General features: G+C 36.4%; 1 protein-coding gene across 1 annotated transcript; it reads left to right on the top strand.

The window, feature by feature from the left end:
* The first annotated feature begins 2,516 nt into the window (after positions 1–2,516).
* LOC111705112 (host cell factor 1) lies at positions 2,517–18,408 on the top strand. Its single transcript, XM_023477554.1, has 20 exons — positions 2,517–2,711; positions 4,014–4,162; positions 4,383–4,484; positions 4,902–6,246; positions 7,710–7,843; positions 8,355–8,478; positions 8,794–9,010; positions 9,638–9,720; positions 10,303–10,356; positions 10,557–10,639; positions 10,984–11,119; positions 11,409–12,109; positions 14,450–14,998; positions 15,070–15,126; positions 15,651–15,722; positions 16,215–16,316; positions 16,775–16,948; positions 17,285–17,430; positions 17,655–17,713; positions 18,023–18,408. The coding sequence occupies exons 1-20, from the start codon at positions 2,552–2,554 to the stop codon at positions 18,112–18,114; spliced, it is 4,539 nt and encodes a 1,512-aa protein (XP_023333322.1). The 5' UTR covers positions 2,517–2,551; the 3' UTR covers positions 18,115–18,408.
* The last annotated feature ends 158 nt before the right edge of the window (positions 18,409–18,566 follow it).

The raw sequence follows: 18,566 nt of genomic DNA, 5'->3' as shown, positions 1-18,566 counted from the left end.
GTTTTCCCTGAAAACCTTCTCCCTGTATGATAATATCCCTTTAAACCTTCTCCCTGTATGATTGTATCCTTTGAAACCTTCTCCCTATATGATTTTATCCCTTTAATCCTTCTCCCAGTATGATTGTATCCCTTGAAACCTTAACTCCCTGTATAAAGATTGTATTCCTTTAATCCCTCTCCCAGTATAATTGTATCCCTTTAAACCTTCTCCCAGTATGATTGTATCCCTTGAAACCTTCTCCCTGTATAATGATTGTATCCCTTGAAACCTTCTCCCTGTTTGATTGTATCCCTGAAAATCTTCTCCCTGTATGATTGTATCCCTTGAAACCTTCTCCCTGTATGATAATATCCCTGAAAACTTTCTCCCTGTATGACTGTATCCCTTGAAACCTTCTTCCTGTATGATTGTATCCCTGAAAACCTTCTCCCTGTATGATAATATCCTTTGAAACCTTCTCCCTGCAAGATTGTTTCCCTGAAAGCCTTCTCCCTGTATTATTGTATCCCTTGAAACCTTTTCCCTGTATGACTGTATCCCTGAAAACCTTCTCCCTGTATGAGTTTATCCCTTGAATCTTCTCCCGGTATGATTGTATCCCTTGAAACCTTCTCCCTATATGATTTTATCCCTTGAAACCTTAACTTCCTGTATAATGATTGTATTCCTTTAATCCCTCTCCCAGTATGTTTGCATCCCTTGAAACCTTCTCCCTATATGATTTTATCCTTTTAATCCTTCTCCCAGTATGATTATATCCCTTGAAACCTTCTCCCTATATGATTTTATCCTTATAATCCTTCTCCCTGTATGATTGTATCCCTTGAAACCTTAACTTCCTGTATAATGATTGTATTCCTTTAATCCCTCTCCCAGTATGTTTGCATCCCTTGAAACCTTCTCCCTATATGATTTTATCCTTTTAATCCTTCTCCCAGTATGATTATATCCCTTGAAACCTTCTCCCTATATGATTTTATCCTTATAATCCTTCTCCCTGTATGATTGTATCCCTTGAAACCTTAACTTCCTGTATAATGATTGTATTCCTTTAATCCCTCTCCCAGTATGTTTGCATCCCTTGAAACCTTCTCCCTATATGATTTTATCCTTTTAATCCTTCTCCCAGTATGATTATATCCCTTGAAACCTTCTCCCTATATGATTTTATCCTTATAATCCTTCTCCCTGTATGATTGTATCCCTTGAAACCTTAACTTCCTGTATAATGATTGTATTCCTTTAATCCCTCTCCCAGTATGTTTGCATCCCTTGAAACCTTCTCCCTGTATAATGAGTGTATCCCTTGAAACCTTCTCCCTGTATAATGATGGTATCCCTTGAAACCTTCTCCTGTATAATGATTGTATTCCTTTAATGGCCTTCTCCCAGTATGATTTATCCTTCCTTCTCCCAGTATGATTGTCTCCCTTGAAACCTTCTCCCTATATGATTTTATCCTTATAATCTATCTCCCCGTGTGAATGTATCCCTTAATACCTTCTCCTCGTACAATGATTGTATTCCTTTAATAATCATACTCATGACTGTATCCGTTGAAACCTTCTCCCAGTATGATTTAATTCCTTGAAACATTCTCAATGTATATTTTTGTATCCCTTTAATCCTTCTCCCTGTTTAAATGTATCCTCTATCTAGATGAACCCTTCTCCCGGTGTATGATTGTTTCCTTTGAAACCTTTCCGTGAATAATTGTATCCCTTGAAACCTTCTCCCAATAATAAATGTATCCCCTGAAACCTTCTCGCTCTATAGATTGAATCACCTATAATACCGTATCCCTGTATGAAAGACAAAAATAAATTCTGTATTGCCTTCTTATTCTTAACTCCTTTGTATTAAATTCAGACAATTATTAAGTGTATCTTCATAGACTCTCAATTTATCCATTCTTTAAATCTTTCTTATCTGCCTCCTTTCTTCCCTTATATGAATAGATCTCTTTTAGGCGATCGATCTCAGTAAGAACCTGTCCCGTCAATTGCCCGCGAAATCTAGCAGACAGTTTACGAATTACCCGGTGGCTTTCTGTTGCTGCTGCCTGATGTAGCTGTGAATTTGATTGGATTGACGCATGCGTACTTTTAATCTTTAATCATTGCGCATGCGCCCAGATTACAGGGGTAAGTTATCAGTACTCATTTGTCAACCCTCATATCAATCAAATTAATTAATTTTTGTCTTATAACGTTTCGTAAAAAAAATATGGCTGAGACGAATCGTACCGGAAAATAGGAATTAAAAATTTAATATTTATACATTTTGAGCTCTAGTAGTAAGAAATTCTGGGATTATTTTTATTCCAGGATTTTACATCGATGAAATAGTAACTGTTTTCCTTTTCCATTTTGAAGTAAAATTTTCTGAATTTTCAAATATAGAAAAAGTACATCCCTGTAAACCAGATGGAAACCCGGCCGGTCCGATACCTCCCCGCCAGGCACTGTGCGGCCATTAACGAGCTCCGTAAACACAGCTGGTCAAGCTGTCAGCTGTTCCCCCAGTCAGTCAATGTGAGACAGCCATAATGGCGTCTCCCATTCTAAAGTGGAAAAGAGTTGCAAATGCGACAGGCCCAAGTCCAAGGCCTCGTCATGGCCATAGAGCAGTTGCTATAAAAGACCTTATGGTAGTTTTTGGAGGAGGGAATGAAGGAATTGTTGACGAATTACACGTTTATAATACCGGTAAGTGAACGGCATGAAAATCCTCCAAGAAATCCAACATGGCGCGGGTTTGTTTTTATTTTTGTGGAGCCAAAATTTTTCGCGAACTATCTGTCAAATTCAAAACTTGAGTTGGAAACAACTTTGCCATGAAGATTTTAAATTTAAAATTTCATCTAGACATAAATTGATAAATTTTGAAGAAATATTTGTTACACATTTGTTCGCTCTATTTTTCGCCAGTCTGAGATTTTATTGCTATAATTAAGTTTCAGGCCAAGGTTTTCTTAATTTTAATGTTCTAAGAGTGTATAATTCACATTTTCGATTTAAATCTTTAGCGCTGTTTTTACTCTTTTATAATATATTTATAAAACGATTTATACATGCTTATTGCACGTCGAATTTTGAAGTCTTGTAGAAAAAGATAGATATTTTTTTGTGGTTCACAGATGTATTTCAAAATTATGAAACGATTAGATATTCAAAATACTAAAATGCATTTATTACCTTTTTTTGTGCATTGAAATATTACTAGAAGTGGTAAATTGTGCGATCTGCAAAAACTATTTGTTTTTGTTTGTTAGAAATTGTTTAAGATAATGAAAATAAATTCATTTTAGTCAGTCCTTGCATCATTTTCTGGGACAAATCTTAAATTTAAAGCCATTGTTCAGTTTGGATTATTACATTTTTGTGACTTTTTATATTATTTTTATTATTGTTGTTATATTTTATATTTTGACAGCTTGTAAAGCTATTGCGCGGCAAGGAAGCAGGGTACAGGGTATATTGCTGAATCCGCTGTGGGGGTCTTTACTGAGATCGGATATACAAATATCGTCTTTGTTAGGCTTGCTTTCTAATAAACTATTTAGGCAACCTCGTCAATAATAATATTCTATATTGTCAGCGAAGCCTTATACTTGAAAGAGGGGGGGGGGCGTCTCTTTAATATATGAATGGGATGGCATCTCTTTAATTTCTTTGTTTTTTTTTGTTTAAAACATCTTTATGTTAAGAAATGGAAATGGCCTCTGGCTTTTAATAAATATTGAGTATAAAAAGACTATCAAGAAACACATAGGGGAAGAGTGAAAATCCCCCCCCTCCCTTTCATATCCACCCCTGTACTTAATTTTGCGTCTGATAAGTTTTTTCTGCACATGCAATTCGTATCTACTTTTTGAAGAAAAAAATTAACTGAAAACTAATAAGCATTGTGATCCGGTATATTCATTGGATCCACCCCAGTACCCCAATCTTTATAATTAAGACAATTTATAACAAAACAAAAAAAAGTAAAAAATGTTTTATTTTCAGCGACAAATCAATGGTTTGTTCCGCCCGTGAAGGGAGATATCCCGCCCGGATGCGCTGCCTTCGGCTTCGTGGTGGACGGGACCCGCATCCTCGTGTTCGGGGGAATGGTCGAGTACGGCAAATACAGCAACGAACTATTTGAACTACAGGTTTGAAACGCAGAAGTAATTTGCTGAAATGTTTAGACAAAATGTGTAAGATAAACTAAATAATAAAATATGATTCTTGTCTAGTTGAACACATAATTTTATTATTTATTCTGATCCCGAAAATCTCTCGTAAATACACCTTACTTGATGGTATCAATTTATTTATATTTTTAGGTTGATTTTATTTGTTATTTCTAATCTCGAAATTATATATTTTTAGGCTTCAAGATGGGAATGGAAAAAATTAAAACCAAAGTCTCCGCGAAACGCTCCACCACCATGTCCTCGCTTGGGACACAGTTTCACACTAATAGGAAACAAAGTAAAATATTGTTTTTTGTTAGAAACATCATAAATTAAATAATTATATCTACTTAAAAAATGGTTATAAATATTTACAATTTACAACGGTACCCTGAAAACCTTTGTGTGTTTGTCGAGTACAGAGCTACGTGTGAGTAAACTTATCGAAACCCACTTGTATTCAGCTGCAAATTCCGGCGTGCGTTGTGTCTTTATCAGATTGTTAACAGCACAAGTATACACATTTATCTGTACTCGACGAACGCACAAATAATTTAAGGGAACCGACACAAATCGGGCATTGCCCTCTTTACATGGAGGGTCACTTAAAGTTACCTTAACAGACCCATTAAATTTAGTTGAAGAGTTCAGATAGATTTATCTTCAACCATTTAGTTCAATAAATACATATTATGATATTCTTTTCTTTCTCCAGGTTTACCTATTTGGAGGGTTGGCTAATGACAGTGAGGATCCCAAGAACAATATTCCTCGTTATCTGAATGATCTGTACACCCTGGAGATTAGACCCAACTCCAATATCATGCAGTGGGATGTACCTAGCTGCTACGGACAAGCTCCGCCCCCTCGGGAATCCCACTCCGCCACGGCGTATACAGACAAGGACGGATTAAATCCTAAATTAATAATTTACGGGGGTATGTCTGGGTGCCGACTCTCAGATCTATGGATCCTACATATAGATACAATGACTTGGAATAAACCTCAGCTGGGTGGAGTACAGCCCCTTCCTCGTTCTCTTCACAGCGCTACAATGATCGGAAACAGGATGTTCTGTTTCGGTGGCTGGGTCCCCCTTGTCATGGACGACGTTAAGGTTGCGACCCATGAGAAGGAGTGGAAGTGCACCAACACCCTGGCCAGCCTCAACATGGAGACAATGATCTGGGAGTCCTTGTCTCTCGAGGTATTTGAGGACGCAATGCCGCGTGCAAGAGCAGGACACTGCGCAGTATCAATCCATTCTCGGTTATGGATCTGGTCGGGACGGGATGGATACAGGAAAGCGTGGAACAACCAGGTCTGCTGTAAGGATCTCTGGTACCTGGAGACAGAACGACCTGCAGCTCCAGGACGGGTTCAGCTTGTCCGAGCCTCAACCCACAGTCTGGAGGTGTGCTGGGGAAGTATACCTACTGCTGACGCATACCTACTGCAGGTACAAAAGTATGATATGCCCGCCACTGCTCCAGTAACAACAACAACCAACAGTGTTACCGCCGCTCTCCCGTCCCCGTCTACTATCTCAACCTCAGCGCAGCATCAAGCACAGGCTATCAATTCTATAACGACACAGCAGGGAATACCAAGTTTAGTCTCCCCGGTCAAATCAGTCCAGCAGCCGACAATCATCCGTATGTCGAGCCCCATGGTGTCCCAGGTTGCCATGTCCTTGCCCAGCGGTGTAGCCGGTGTGCGCCCGGTCACCAACATTGTGCGCGTTCGTGCGCCTTCTGCAGGTTCTGCTGCGCTCGTTCCCGGTCAGCAGATCAAAGTTGTCGGAGCTTCCGGTCAAACTCACATAATTAAATCTGCACCTGGTCAAGGGGGCATGACCGGTATTGCTGCCCTGGCTGCTGCAGCTGCTCAGCAAGGGAAGATGGTGACCTCAATAGCAGGTGTAGGAGGTCAGCAGACGGCTATCAAGGTTCTACAAAGCAGTGGAGGTTTAGTTACTCAACAGGGAATAAAAATGACACAGGCCACTCTCGGGCAAACTGCGGTCATTGGAGGTCAAACAGTACGACTAGCATCTCCAGGTTAGCTTCACAAAATTATGATTTTTATACAAAATAGGACTGGAATCATTATGTGGGGAGTTCACTGTCCACTGTTCAGGCTTAAATGGAAAATGGATTTACTTTTTTTTGATTTTATGCTTTTTTAGCCATTTTCTGCGTTGGGTATCTTATTACTTGAAAATTACGAAAAGCAAATATTAAAAAGAATTCCTAGTAAAGAGCGTTCTAGTTTAAATATGTGTCCAGTCCTATGTTTTAATAAATATGATGAACACCATCCTTGCCCTGATAAATCTATGCTTACAAGCATGAGATTTAAAGGAAGACAACCTGGCTTAGATCTGATTTAAATCATAGTAATTTGATAATAATTTCTTGGTGCAACTTTCTTGGTTTAGATCTAAAAACTTTTGACTTACAATACACACACACTGCTGAAAATGAACCATCAGGATTCAAGTCAAAATACCTATTTTTTTCGGAATATATTAATATGCAGGCTTATAATCTAAATTTTCAGAAAATGCCACCTAGGGAATTTAAAGTAAATCGATTTAAAAGAAATTGTAGAAATGAAGTGCATTTTCAAGTCTAAACTCAATCGTAACTGTTGGTTCAAAGATTAATCAAGATTATTCTGAGTTTATTTTGCGATATTTTTAGAACTGTTGATGGCAGGGTCCCCAAATTTTGTGAATTTTCCTGAACAGTTATAAGACATGTTTTAGCAAAAAAAATCAAAGTTAACTGTAAAATTGCCCAAATACTGCCTAAAAAAAAAGACTTTTTCGGGCCGCATTGTGACAGTCAGTTGACTTAGGGGTTTGATTTTTTGCTACAATAAGTTTCATGACTGTCAAAGAAAAATAAAAAAATTTGGAGACCATGTCATATACTGTTAAAAAATATCGTCAAAAAAAAAACAGAGGAAGCAGATCAAATCTTGAAATGAAATTTTTGTTTGATTTAAGACCTGTTTCTGATTTCTTCAATTTCTTAAAAATGGATTTGCTGAAAATTCCCTAGGTGGCATTTTCTGAAAATTGAGAATATAACTCAGTAGCCTGCATATAAACATAATCCGAAGAAAAAATTGATGTGTTTTGACTTGAAACCTGATGGTCCATTTTCAGCTGTGTGAATACAGAGCATTAACCAACCAATGTTATATTAAACTCGTTTTTTTAGACTTGTTTTGAGTGAATTTAAATGATATTTTACGTATTCTTTAGTCTTTCGAAATTGAAGTAAATTTTTAGAAGAACTAGAGAAGAGGCTGATTGTAAAATTGATAATGATTAGTCAGTGTTTCTCAAAAAAAAGTTCATTTTCCTTTCATGGCATTTTGAAATCAAGTCAAAAGTCTAAAAGTAAAAATTAACAATTTAAACTCAAATATTGAACATATTAAATATAGTATTCAGTTTATGTTTTGCTTAATTCTGCATTGAATAATAAAAATAATACGAAATAATGTTTAGGGGGGACCTTGTTAAAACCAGGGACTGCTATAACTGGTCCAGGTGGCAAACAGATAATTCTACAGAACAAGGGACCTGGAGGGGCTCAAGGACCTCAGATAGTTACCCTCGTCAAAACAAGTCAAGGGATGCAGGTAAATAATCATATTTAACTTATTTACTAGTTTAACACTTGGGGGAAATCTGTCTTGAGCGAAGTAAGGGAGTTTGCTCTAAGCAAGTCCGACTCTGTTGTATTTTTCCTGAATTAATTCATTAACAGGGATTAGTTGTAGTTTTAGCTCCTTAGTTATAACATTTTATGTGTTCGGCAAAATAGATTAATTAGTGTTGAAGTCGTAAAGCTTCAGCTTAAATCGACATTTTTTGTTTTACTTGAAAAATAAAATGATTATTCCTTGAGACAAAAGGGGGAGGTGGTTTAAGAATGTATGACAAAGCAGACAACCTCAACAAACCATAGTGATAACATTTATTGTACCATGGACATTCTCTTGGTTCTTCTGAGTTCCCTAATCAATATTTAATGTAAATCTGTCAAGGGGTTCGTGAGTTATATATTGATTACGAAACAAACAGAAAGACAAGCAGAGATACAGAGATTACTATTTTATATACATAAATTAACCGTTGAACTTGGTTTAGGTTGCTACTGTACCTAAGGGAGCTGGAACCAATGTTGGACCAAGGATAGTTCAAGCTGCACCGGGCAAACAAATACCTCAAGGAGCAACTATTGTCAAGCTTGTCAATGCTCAGGGGCAACCAGGTGGGTTATAAAGACGGGGGGGGGGGGTAGACCAGACACAGAAAGGTCAATTTAAGTAAGTGTGAAAAACAAAACAATATTTTGAAGATAAGGTGTGAAAGATCAAAAATCACCATTTATTTTAAATTTAATTGAACGAACCAAAAAAAAGTAAAAGTAGGGAAAGTAAAGGAGAGTAAAAACTAGAGAAAATGAAAGGAAATGCAGAATGACACAACTAAAAGAAATACTGAAGAATTAGATTAAGACAAATTATTAACTGTATTTGAAAGAAAGTGAATGAGATATTCAAAAGTTAAAACTTCTTCTGTTCAGTTGGTCAGCTGACCAAGCCTGCTGTGTCGGGTGTAAAGACTATCTCCAGCACTATGATGACCATGAATAAGGCTGGAGGAATGCAGGTGCAGGGTGGAGTACATGTTCAAGGTGGGGTACAGGTTCAAGGAGGAGTACATATGCAGGGTGGAGTACAAGTTCAAGGACTGGGGGGAAAACAAACTATTGTTATCAACAAGGGAGGTTCTGCGATCAGGTAATTATTCCAAAATAGCGACAACAAAAAATTCACATTTTTTAAAATCTGATATTGTCGTTTCTTACTCACGGAAATTGGTTTTTTAGCTGTTTTTTTAAAGAATTTCTCCCAACGTCTAAATTCATCTAAAATATTGATAACTAGCTTGGGAACCCAGCTTTGCCTAGAATCTAAGTTTCTCGAAAATAATTAACCTTCTAAATGTGTAAGTTTTAAACCTGTCTTAAGAACATTCGTGGTTTTACAAAGAGTTTTCCAATCAAATTTTGAGGCCAATCCGTCAAAGGGTTTCTGAGTTATGATCAGACTTTACAAACAGAGTCTTCAACTTTTTATGTACAGATAATAGCTTGAGGATCCAGCGTTGCCCAGGGTACTCAAAATTTTTTCCGCTTTTTTCATATAAAAATAGACCCACTCAACTAAGAATCTTATAACTAAACTAAAATATTCCTGTGGTTCTACCGCGTTCTTCAATCAAAATATAAGGCAAATCGGTCAAGGGAATTCTGAGTTATGTTCTGACATATAGACAAACAGATTACTACATTATATTCATAGAAGATGTACACTTTGTACAGTATTACCCTTTTTCAGCATTGTTGATACCCTCTAATATTATAGAACTGCCGGAGGACAGCAGGTTCTAGTGATGACGACCTCGGCTGGGATGAAATCTGTTCCCCAGGCTCAGTACTCAGTAGCAGGTTAGTTTAACCAAAAAGAATTCAGACATTTTGAAAAATAAATGGGAGAAGGGATTAATTTATTAAAAACTTGACTTAATCCTGAAAGAACAAGTTAACTCCCTTTTAAAAATAAAAAAGTTGTATGTCCTATTCATTGCTGTTTTTTAATATCCTATCTGATTAACCATGAGGAAGAAATCTTTTTTTTACGTATTATTCTGTTAATTTCCTTTATTGTCTCTTCAACTTAAATACGCAATTCGTTTTATAGAGAAATTAAAATTGAAAATAATCACGAATTTTAAATTAAAAATGATAAATTTTCATCCTGAAATATAAGGGTTAATATGATTGGATAAAGGTTTGATGGGTACCGTTGTGAATAGGGACATGTCACTCAATATTACGTCTCTAGTAAAACGAAATATTGCCAATTATCAATGATGAACAACATCCTTGCCCTGACAAATCTATGCTTACAAGCATGAGATTTAAAGGAAGACAACCTGGCTTAGATCTGATTATACTTACACGCTACATTTACAATAAACACAAATACTGTCTATTATTTTTTTTACTGAATTTGTTCACTAACTGCAGGAAGTGGTCAAATAGGAGGTCAGCTTAGTGGTCAGACTGTCTACGCTACACAAGGTATTAAATTTAACCATTACTATAATAATAATAAATGAAATTGAAAGTATTTCGAATGGTGCACATCAGTTGTTGCAAAGAACACATATTTAAAAAAAAAAAACCCTTAAACCTCACAGTTTGTGTTTTAATTCCGATAAAAAGAAAATTTAACTTTTAGTCCCTGTCCATCTGTTTAAAATACAAACTATTTGTTTAAGGGGGTATGAAGATGATAGTTGTATCCAGCGGTCAAATCTCCAATACCTCCAACAGGCCGGTTATGATGAGTATTCCAAACCAGGTATTAGAAGATTATAGTTTCCCAGAACAAATACAGGGATATATATTATTTAATATATTTTAAAGAAATTCTTTTTGGTCTGAAGGGAAAACATAAAAAATGGACAAAAAACGTCGAGTTATATTTTTTCTCATCCAAAATGCATGATTCCTCATTATTTATTTGAATTTCCATCGATCAATAATACCCCCAAAAATGTAAACCTTAGATTTTGGGTAGAATTATTTCTAAGAAAAATATTATACACACCTGAAAAATATCTTCGCATCGGTTTTATATATCAATAGATATTGAATGCAAATACTTTGAAAAAATTGATCGTAGCTCTAATTCTTTTTTTCTAGTTGCAGGGAGTAAAAACTGTAAGTATGCTTGGTAAACCTGGAGTACCCACCCAGCTCCTGAGCAGTGGTTCAGGACAGATACTTACTCTTCCGGCTCAAGGAGTTCTTCCAGGATCAACACAAACCATGATGATAGGTATACTTTAACTATTTCTGAAGAATAATCTACATATTTGGATTTTTGTGAAAATTCGCAAGTTAAAACAGTTTTCTTTATCTTGAACAGTTTTCTTTATCTTGAACAGTTTTCTTTAACTTGAACAGTTTTCTTCAACTTGAACAGTTTTCTTTTCAGTAAATTGTACATAAAATGTTGTAGGTAAAAAAGTTATTATGTTAACACTGGTTAAAATCTGATTTTTTTTTATTTGTTGTATAAAAGAGAAAACATTTCTGATTCAAGCTGACATAAGAATTATTTGCAGGTGGTAAACCAGTAACAGTGCTCACAAGTGGTGCCGGTGTACAGGGGAAAACTGTACAGCTTGTCAGCGGTGCAACTGCACAGCAGTTTGTCAGCGGTGTCAATCCTCAGCAGTTTGTCAGCGGTGGTGCAGGTCAGCAGTTTGTCAGCGCTTCCCAACAGATCATCTCCTCCGGTCATCAGGTGGTCATGGGGAGTGGGCAACAGATGGTTGTGATGCAGGGAGCTGCTCCCACCGCAAGCCTGACCGCTAGCGACGGACCGGTCACTAGTGACGCAGCTCTAGCTCAGCTGGCCGCCGAAGCAGGACTGCTGGAGGGAGAGGGGGAAGGCGTAACATTGATGCAGGGCGGGCAGGTGGACGGAGGGATGGTAACGCCCCAGGAGTTGGAGCTTGTGGATTTTGGTGGGATGGATATGAACCAGTATCTGAATATGTTCAGCTCACAGCTAGACGGGGATCCAGGGGATATCGAGGAGAAGGAGGAGCAGGAGCAACCCAAGGAGAATCAGGAGAACACAGACGACATTACGAACACAAACCACATCACGAACACAAACCAGGTTTCCGAACCAGTTCCTGAACAGAGTACACCAGTTGAACAGAATGATACCGACCTGGAGCAGAGTAATGAATCCAGAGTTGAAGGAATAGTTGAATCAAAGACAGAAGAGAGCAGTAATAGCCAAAGTACAAACGAGGTAAAGTAGTTTGAAATAAATTGTTTTGTGTGGTTCTTTTCTCTTCTCCCTTTTCTCTTTCCTCTTCCCTTTTACCCTTCCCTCTTCCCCTTTTCCCTTCCCTCTTCCCCTTTTCCCTTCCCTCTTTCCCTTTTCCTCACTTCTTTTCCCTTAACATGGGCGTAGATAGGGGTATAAAATGTATTTGTATAAATACTTCTTCATGTCCATTTATACACTACTTATTTTGAGATTTTTGGCCTTTCAGAATTTTGACAAAGATAGATTCTGCATGCAAGATTATCCTTGTAAGACTTCAGGACTAAAAAGCCAACTGTCCGGGGACGGATTGATCTGCAACAGACTCCTGTAAAAGACTAAGAATTGGTTTCTTTGATGCAAAACCAAATCAGGAAAGAAAAATAAAGTTATAAAAAATATTTTGTCAGGGGCGTCTTGAGAAAAAATCTATTGTTAAACTCAATTTCAGATTTTTTTTTACAAAATTATTAAACTGAACCATCCATTAGGAGTGTTAGGAACTGCATCCAAAATGCACCATTCTTAACGAAAGGGGCGCCTAGAAATTCAATATCACTCTTCATGAATTTTATTTGATTTAAAAAAGAAAATATTGTTTTTTTATTTTTTAAATTATTCAACCTTTTAAGAAGCTCGGAGCCTTCAATAGATTTAATATCCAAAATATATCATTTTCATAAAGAGGTGGGGCTAGAAATTCAATTTCTCCTAAAATCAAAGAAAATAATGATTTTAAACCATATCATCCTTTAGTTAGTGTCTTTAAAGATGCACATTTTTTTCCTAGAAAAATTTAATATCACTAAATAAATAGATTAGATCTTACCTAACACAAACAAAGAAAATATCAATTTTACTAGCTTAAAGATCTAAAAAACACAATTTTGATTGAAAGGGTCGCCTAGAAATTCAGTGTCACTAGACACCCCCCACTTGGATTTCTTTTGCAAAAATTAAAGAAAATGTTAGTTTATAATGTAACACCATACCATCCTGCATGTTGAGAGTGTTTTCAAAGGCATTAAATGCGCCATTTTTATTATAAGGCGTGTTTAGAAATTCAATATCACTGAACATTCCCATCTTGGATTCCATTTGTCAAAATCAAAGAAAATGTTAATCTAAAGTTTTTTCAGACCATATCATCCTTTACATTATGAAGTTTCTTCAATAACTACAAGTTTTTATTTTCTTTGCGTTTGACAATTGAATTTCAAGAGGGGGGGATGTAAAGTGATATTGAATTTCTAGGCTCCCCTTCCTGTGAAAAATGGTGCATTTTGGAACTTTTAACTTTAAAGGTGATCCCTAAAGAATGGTATGATTTAAAATAATCCGAATTTATTATTTTCTTTGTTTTAGCGAGATGATATCTGAGTGGGGGTATTCATTTATTTTGGAGTTCTTGGCGCCCCTTTCGAGGAAAATGGAGCATTTTGGATTTTTAAGCTATCTGAGACAATTCTCACAGAATGATATGTTTTTAAAAAATGAACAATTTATTTAAAAATTACCTTTGGTTAAATAATAAATACTGATATTAAATTTCTAGGATTTCCTTTTGATGAAAATTGTGCATTTTGGATCTTTCATCCAGGGGTCTATTCAGGAATTTGTCCAAGGGGGGGGCTTATTTTTTTTCTTTCCGGGGAGGGGCTCAGCACCCGTTGGGGCCTGAAAACTCCCTGAAGTCAATAGATTTTACTGGTCTAGGGAGGGACTTAGCCCCCATAGCCCCCCCCCCCCCTGAATACGTCTCTGCTTTCATCCTTTGAAGATTCTTCCTATAAGATGGTTGGCTTTAAAATTGCCCAAGTTTATTAATTTGCTATGATATTGAAAATTTAAGTCTGAAATTGAGTTAATACTAGATATTTTCCCCTTGACGGGGCCCCTAACAAAGTGTTTTTTCCTGATACGGATCCGGATCCGGATCCGACCAAATGATACGGATACGACCGGATCCGGATCCGAAACGCTGATTCTGACGACCTAAAATTTTAAAATATCTATGATATGTTGACATCAAAAAATATTTAAATGAATACGTACTTTCTACGACCCTGATTAAAGAACAAGAAATGAGAATTTTTTAAGGATTCAGGTTAAAAAAATAAGTAAGCAATTTGTTGGTTTCATGATTGTGAGAATGAATTAAGATTAGTTTCAGTTTCTAGAATTAAACAGCTGATCTATCTATCAAGTTTCCTTTGAATAATGTGTTATTATACGCATTATCATTCAACAAACATTTGTGCTAATGTTGTCGATAAAATATAGACAATTAAGGGAAAAAATTGATTTGTGCTTTTGTTCCAGACTGAAGAGGAACCAGAGAAACCTATTGATCATGTTCCAGCTCCCGCTGAACCAGAACCGACAAAGGAACTGACGAAAACAGAATCTGAACCTGCCGGTGAAACCAAGGCCCCGGAACCTACAGTCATGGTTGAACCCACTCCGACAGAACCCAGTCCTACGACGGAGAACAATCAAACCATTATAAATAAAACTCCGACTTCAAATCCGGTTCTAGATCCCCCGGTTGCTGAAACAGTTCCGGCTTCGGAATCTGTTTTTGATCCTTTACCCGTGACAGAACTTAGCTTCCCACTTCCCCTAGTCCTAAACACACCTAAAGCTAAACTAGAACCTCTTCTTGATCCAGCTCTTAACATTAAAGAAGAAAAATTATTTTCCAATGAACCTTTAAAATCCGGGAATGGTGTTGGGGCGGAGACGGAGGAGAGACCTGACCAGGCGGATATGGATGGAGCATCAGCACTCGCTGCGCTCGCTTCCGCCGCTAGTATAGCTCAAAATACTGTCAAGCAGGAGACCAATGGTATCAAGAACGAGATTGATGAGGTGAGATCTTCAGGGACAAAAATTTTAATTTATATCTTTCATTAATATCAAAAATATTGTTGTATTTTTAGATTTTACTAGAAGACAAAAAGAAGGATTTATCTTGGTTCGATGTTGGAATAATAAAGGTAAAATTGATATTTAGATAAACAATTGTTTGTTTGGGGCGTAAACTTTTTTTTTCTTTTTCCAAATACTGTTGTTTTAAGTGTCCGAAAAAAAATCTAATGTGTTGTGTAAAATAAATGTAATTTTTTTGGAAATCTGTGAAAGTGAAAAAAAAAATCAGTTTTGCAACAACAACTAAATTATTTTTAGAAATAGATAGTTTTGCTTGGGAAATAGAAAAATTTCCTGGTGAAAATACCTAAACATTCAACTTTGATTTAAAATTCAGTGATGGTGATGAACCAAACCTCTGTAGAGTAAAAAAGTAGATGTTAGTTCCACATTTATTGAAAATATATTTCGGTCTGGGTTGACCCTCGTCAGTTCTAACGATATAATAACCATCAAAATCGATAAAAAAAAAATTTAAAAAATGTAAAAATCACAAGAAGATAAACAAACAAAAAGATTATTCAAAATAAAAATTTGGGCTGTCAAATGGACATTCAACTTTGATTAGTTTTTCAAGAAATCGTATATTTAGGGAACCTCTTGTACAGTATCAAGCTACTACCTACCTTCTGGAGATCTGGAGAGATCAGAAATAGATATAGAGGTCAGATCTTTTCTTACTTTCTACACCTTAGATCATCAAGTTTGAATCAAAATAATTCGGTTTTAAAGTGACTGCTGGCGTAATTTCACGTGACCCTCCGTGGAAAAATCAGTTTTTCTGGTTCAAAATAAATTATTTCATGTAATGTGGCCAGGCTGGTTCAGGATTTTTCTTACCGGTACGGGTCGGATATTCCTGTAGGCGGTCTGGGTTGCCCAAGATGGGGCTTCTTGCAGATCTCATTTCACATATCACACATGGTTTCTCTGTATAAGTGACATGTTTAATATATGCTGCAGAAAAAAATGGAAGAACTTTCAAGAATTTCACAATTTCACAGATTTAAATCTCGATATCATCCTCATACAAGGATTTTAACGGTACTTTTGTGAATCTGTTCTGCCAATATTTAAATTACTTAAAATTATGTAAAAAAAATTATGCTGGATAATTTTTCAAAATCAGTATTAAGATATTAATGTTGATGTTTAGAATGATGAGAGTATAAGTAAGAAATTGGAACTCCAGCCTGGTACAGCATACAAGTTTAGAGTAGCGGGGATAAACGCCTGTGGTCGAGGTGCTTGGAGTGAGGTAAAAACTGGATAAAACGACTTAAACTGAGGGAGGGGTTCCAGTGCTTAGGATCCGGATCCGCAAGATTTTGGCTTCCTGGATACGGATCCGCAAAAATATGCGGATATCCGGATCCAAGAGGTAAAATATCAAATACAAGTTTAGAGTAGCGGGGATAAACGCCTGTGGTCGAGGTGCTTGGAGTGAGGTAAAAACTGGATAAAACGACTTAAACTGAGGGAGGGGTGGGGGGGGGGGGTGGATAGATTCCTTAGTGTCTGAGAACATTTTACCGCAGGGTCATGGATGAGATTTATTTTTTAAACATCAATTTGTTAACAGAACGAGGTGGGGAAATATTATACAATTTGTAGTATTCGTGGTATTAGTTTTGCCATTATAAATAAATAATGTCCAAAAAAAATGTTGAACGCTCTTAGAGATTAATTAATAATCAATAATAACTTTTTTTCTAGATCTCTGCCTTTAAAACCTGTTTACCTGGTTTCCCTGGAGCCCCATCGGCGATCAAGATCAGTAAATCCGCCGACGGTGCACACTTGTCCTGGGAACCGCCTTCCACGAGCACCGGCGATATCGTCGAATACAGTGTTTACCTTGCAGTTAAATCTGCCACTACCTCCGCCCAGGTAATTGGATTTATTTTACTTCCGCCGCACAAAAATATATTTGCCACTGCCTATGTCTTTTTAAAAACCATTTGCCACTAACCCCGCTTAAATCATCAAATATACCAGTTACACTACTAACGCTCTTTTAAAAATATATTTGGCACAACCAAGAGTTTAAAAGATCCACAATTTTTACCGCCAAACTAATGACTATATTAAACGCTTCAAACCGAAAAGCTAAATTAAAAGTGTTAAATATGAATAAACTAGGTTTTTATGTAGATTGACGTCGCCGCTTTGACAGTTTTCCAAATATCTTATAGTCGCTTTTTTTAACCATTTTTTTATTTTTAGGGCGATACAAAAACAGTTTCCAGTAGTCCCAGTCAGCTCGCATTTGTTCGCGTATTTTGTGGTCCAAGCGCACAGTGTGTTGTACCTAACAGTAGTCTAGCCGCTGCACATATTGACACTACAACCAAACCAGCAATCATATTTAGGTTAGAAAATTGTCACTTTTTGGAGGGAGGGNTTAAATTGAAATATAAAAAGTGACTTTTTTAATGAACACTTTTTCCTGAAAATCTGTATTCTTTATTCTTTATCAATGTTTGTCATTCATTTAAAAAATATATTAGATTAGGTTTATTATAGGGGGCCATTTAGAATTTAAAAATATAAATGTTACTTCTATTTTGGAATCTAAAATATTGTTGAATAATAGGATAGCTGCGAGAAATGACAAGGGATATGGCCCAGCAACGCAAGTCCGGTGGTTGCAAGGTAATCCTTTTTTAACAATTTTATCCAAATATTTTAGACCATTTTTTCTCTCAATATTTTTAAACAGACAAAAACTTTCGTCCATGTGCCCAGATTACAAAATGATTGAATGTTCATAGCATTTTAGGTTTTTAGAAACACCAAAAAATTAAATATGAAATATTCTGTTTGTTGTTTTATTGAATATTAATTAAACTAACATGGATATTGGATACCATTTAAGCCTACCAATTAGATCCCAAATTAGCAATATCTGAACGTAAAGATCGTAAAATTAAATAAGATTAATAATAACGCCATTTTTTCCAGATGCTAACAGCCCCGCTTTATCTGGGAAGTCTGGTTTGAAGAGGCAGGCTAGCGGGGGTGGGGGCGTGTCCAACAAGATGCCTAAGATCTAGATCCAGTACAGTACAATAGTACATATAGCAGTTCCGTCGTGTCCGTTTAGCGGATTTACAGTGCCCTTTTTGAGGATATTTCGGAGTAGTAATTTGCTTCAAATTTAATTTAAACTCAAGCCGTATTTTTTTTATTTTTTGTGCACACCCTACACTTGTACTGTGGGTGGATGTACTGTACGTGTAAATAATTGCTTATACTAATCTTGTGTACATGATCATGTACATCAAAAGCCCGTGTAGACAAGGTTGATGTAACTTAAGTATGTTTTTGTACATAAAACTGAAACTTTACACTTGAATTCTTGAAAATTATTACAATTATTATGCAAAAGTATCTAAGTATCCTATGTGTGGGATTTGTCTATTATATTAAAATTTGTACTGCGGAGGCTAACTTGGACCTCCACCTTACCATTCTCAAGCAGATAGTGTTATATCGAGATTATATT

Source organism: Eurytemora carolleeae, unplaced genomic scaffold, assembly GCF_000591075.1.
Source record: "Eurytemora carolleeae unplaced genomic scaffold, Eaff_2.0 scaffold645, whole genome shotgun sequence".
In the NCBI taxonomy this organism is placed as follows: Eukaryota; Metazoa; Arthropoda; class Copepoda; order Calanoida; family Temoridae; genus Eurytemora; species Eurytemora carolleeae.
The sequence above is the reverse complement of the archived record's forward strand: the minus strand, read 5'-3'. Positions and strand labels throughout refer to the sequence as shown.

What these genes read in the sequence shown, in the direction of transcription:
- LOC111705112 (XM_023477554.1), top strand. Translation starts at nt 2,552, where the DNA reads ATGGCGTCTCCCATTCTAAAGTGGAAAAGAGTTGCAAATGCGACAGGC. An exon ending in ATTACACGTTTATAATACCG is followed by an intron (nt 2,712 to 4,013) that starts GTAAGTGAACGG and finishes TTTTATTTTCAG; the next exon opens with CGACAAATCAATGGTTTGTT. An exon ending in CAATGCTCAGGGGCAACCAG is followed by an intron (nt 8,479 to 8,793) that starts GTGGGTTATAAA and finishes TCTTCTGTTCAG; the next exon opens with TTGGTCAGCTGACCAAGCCT.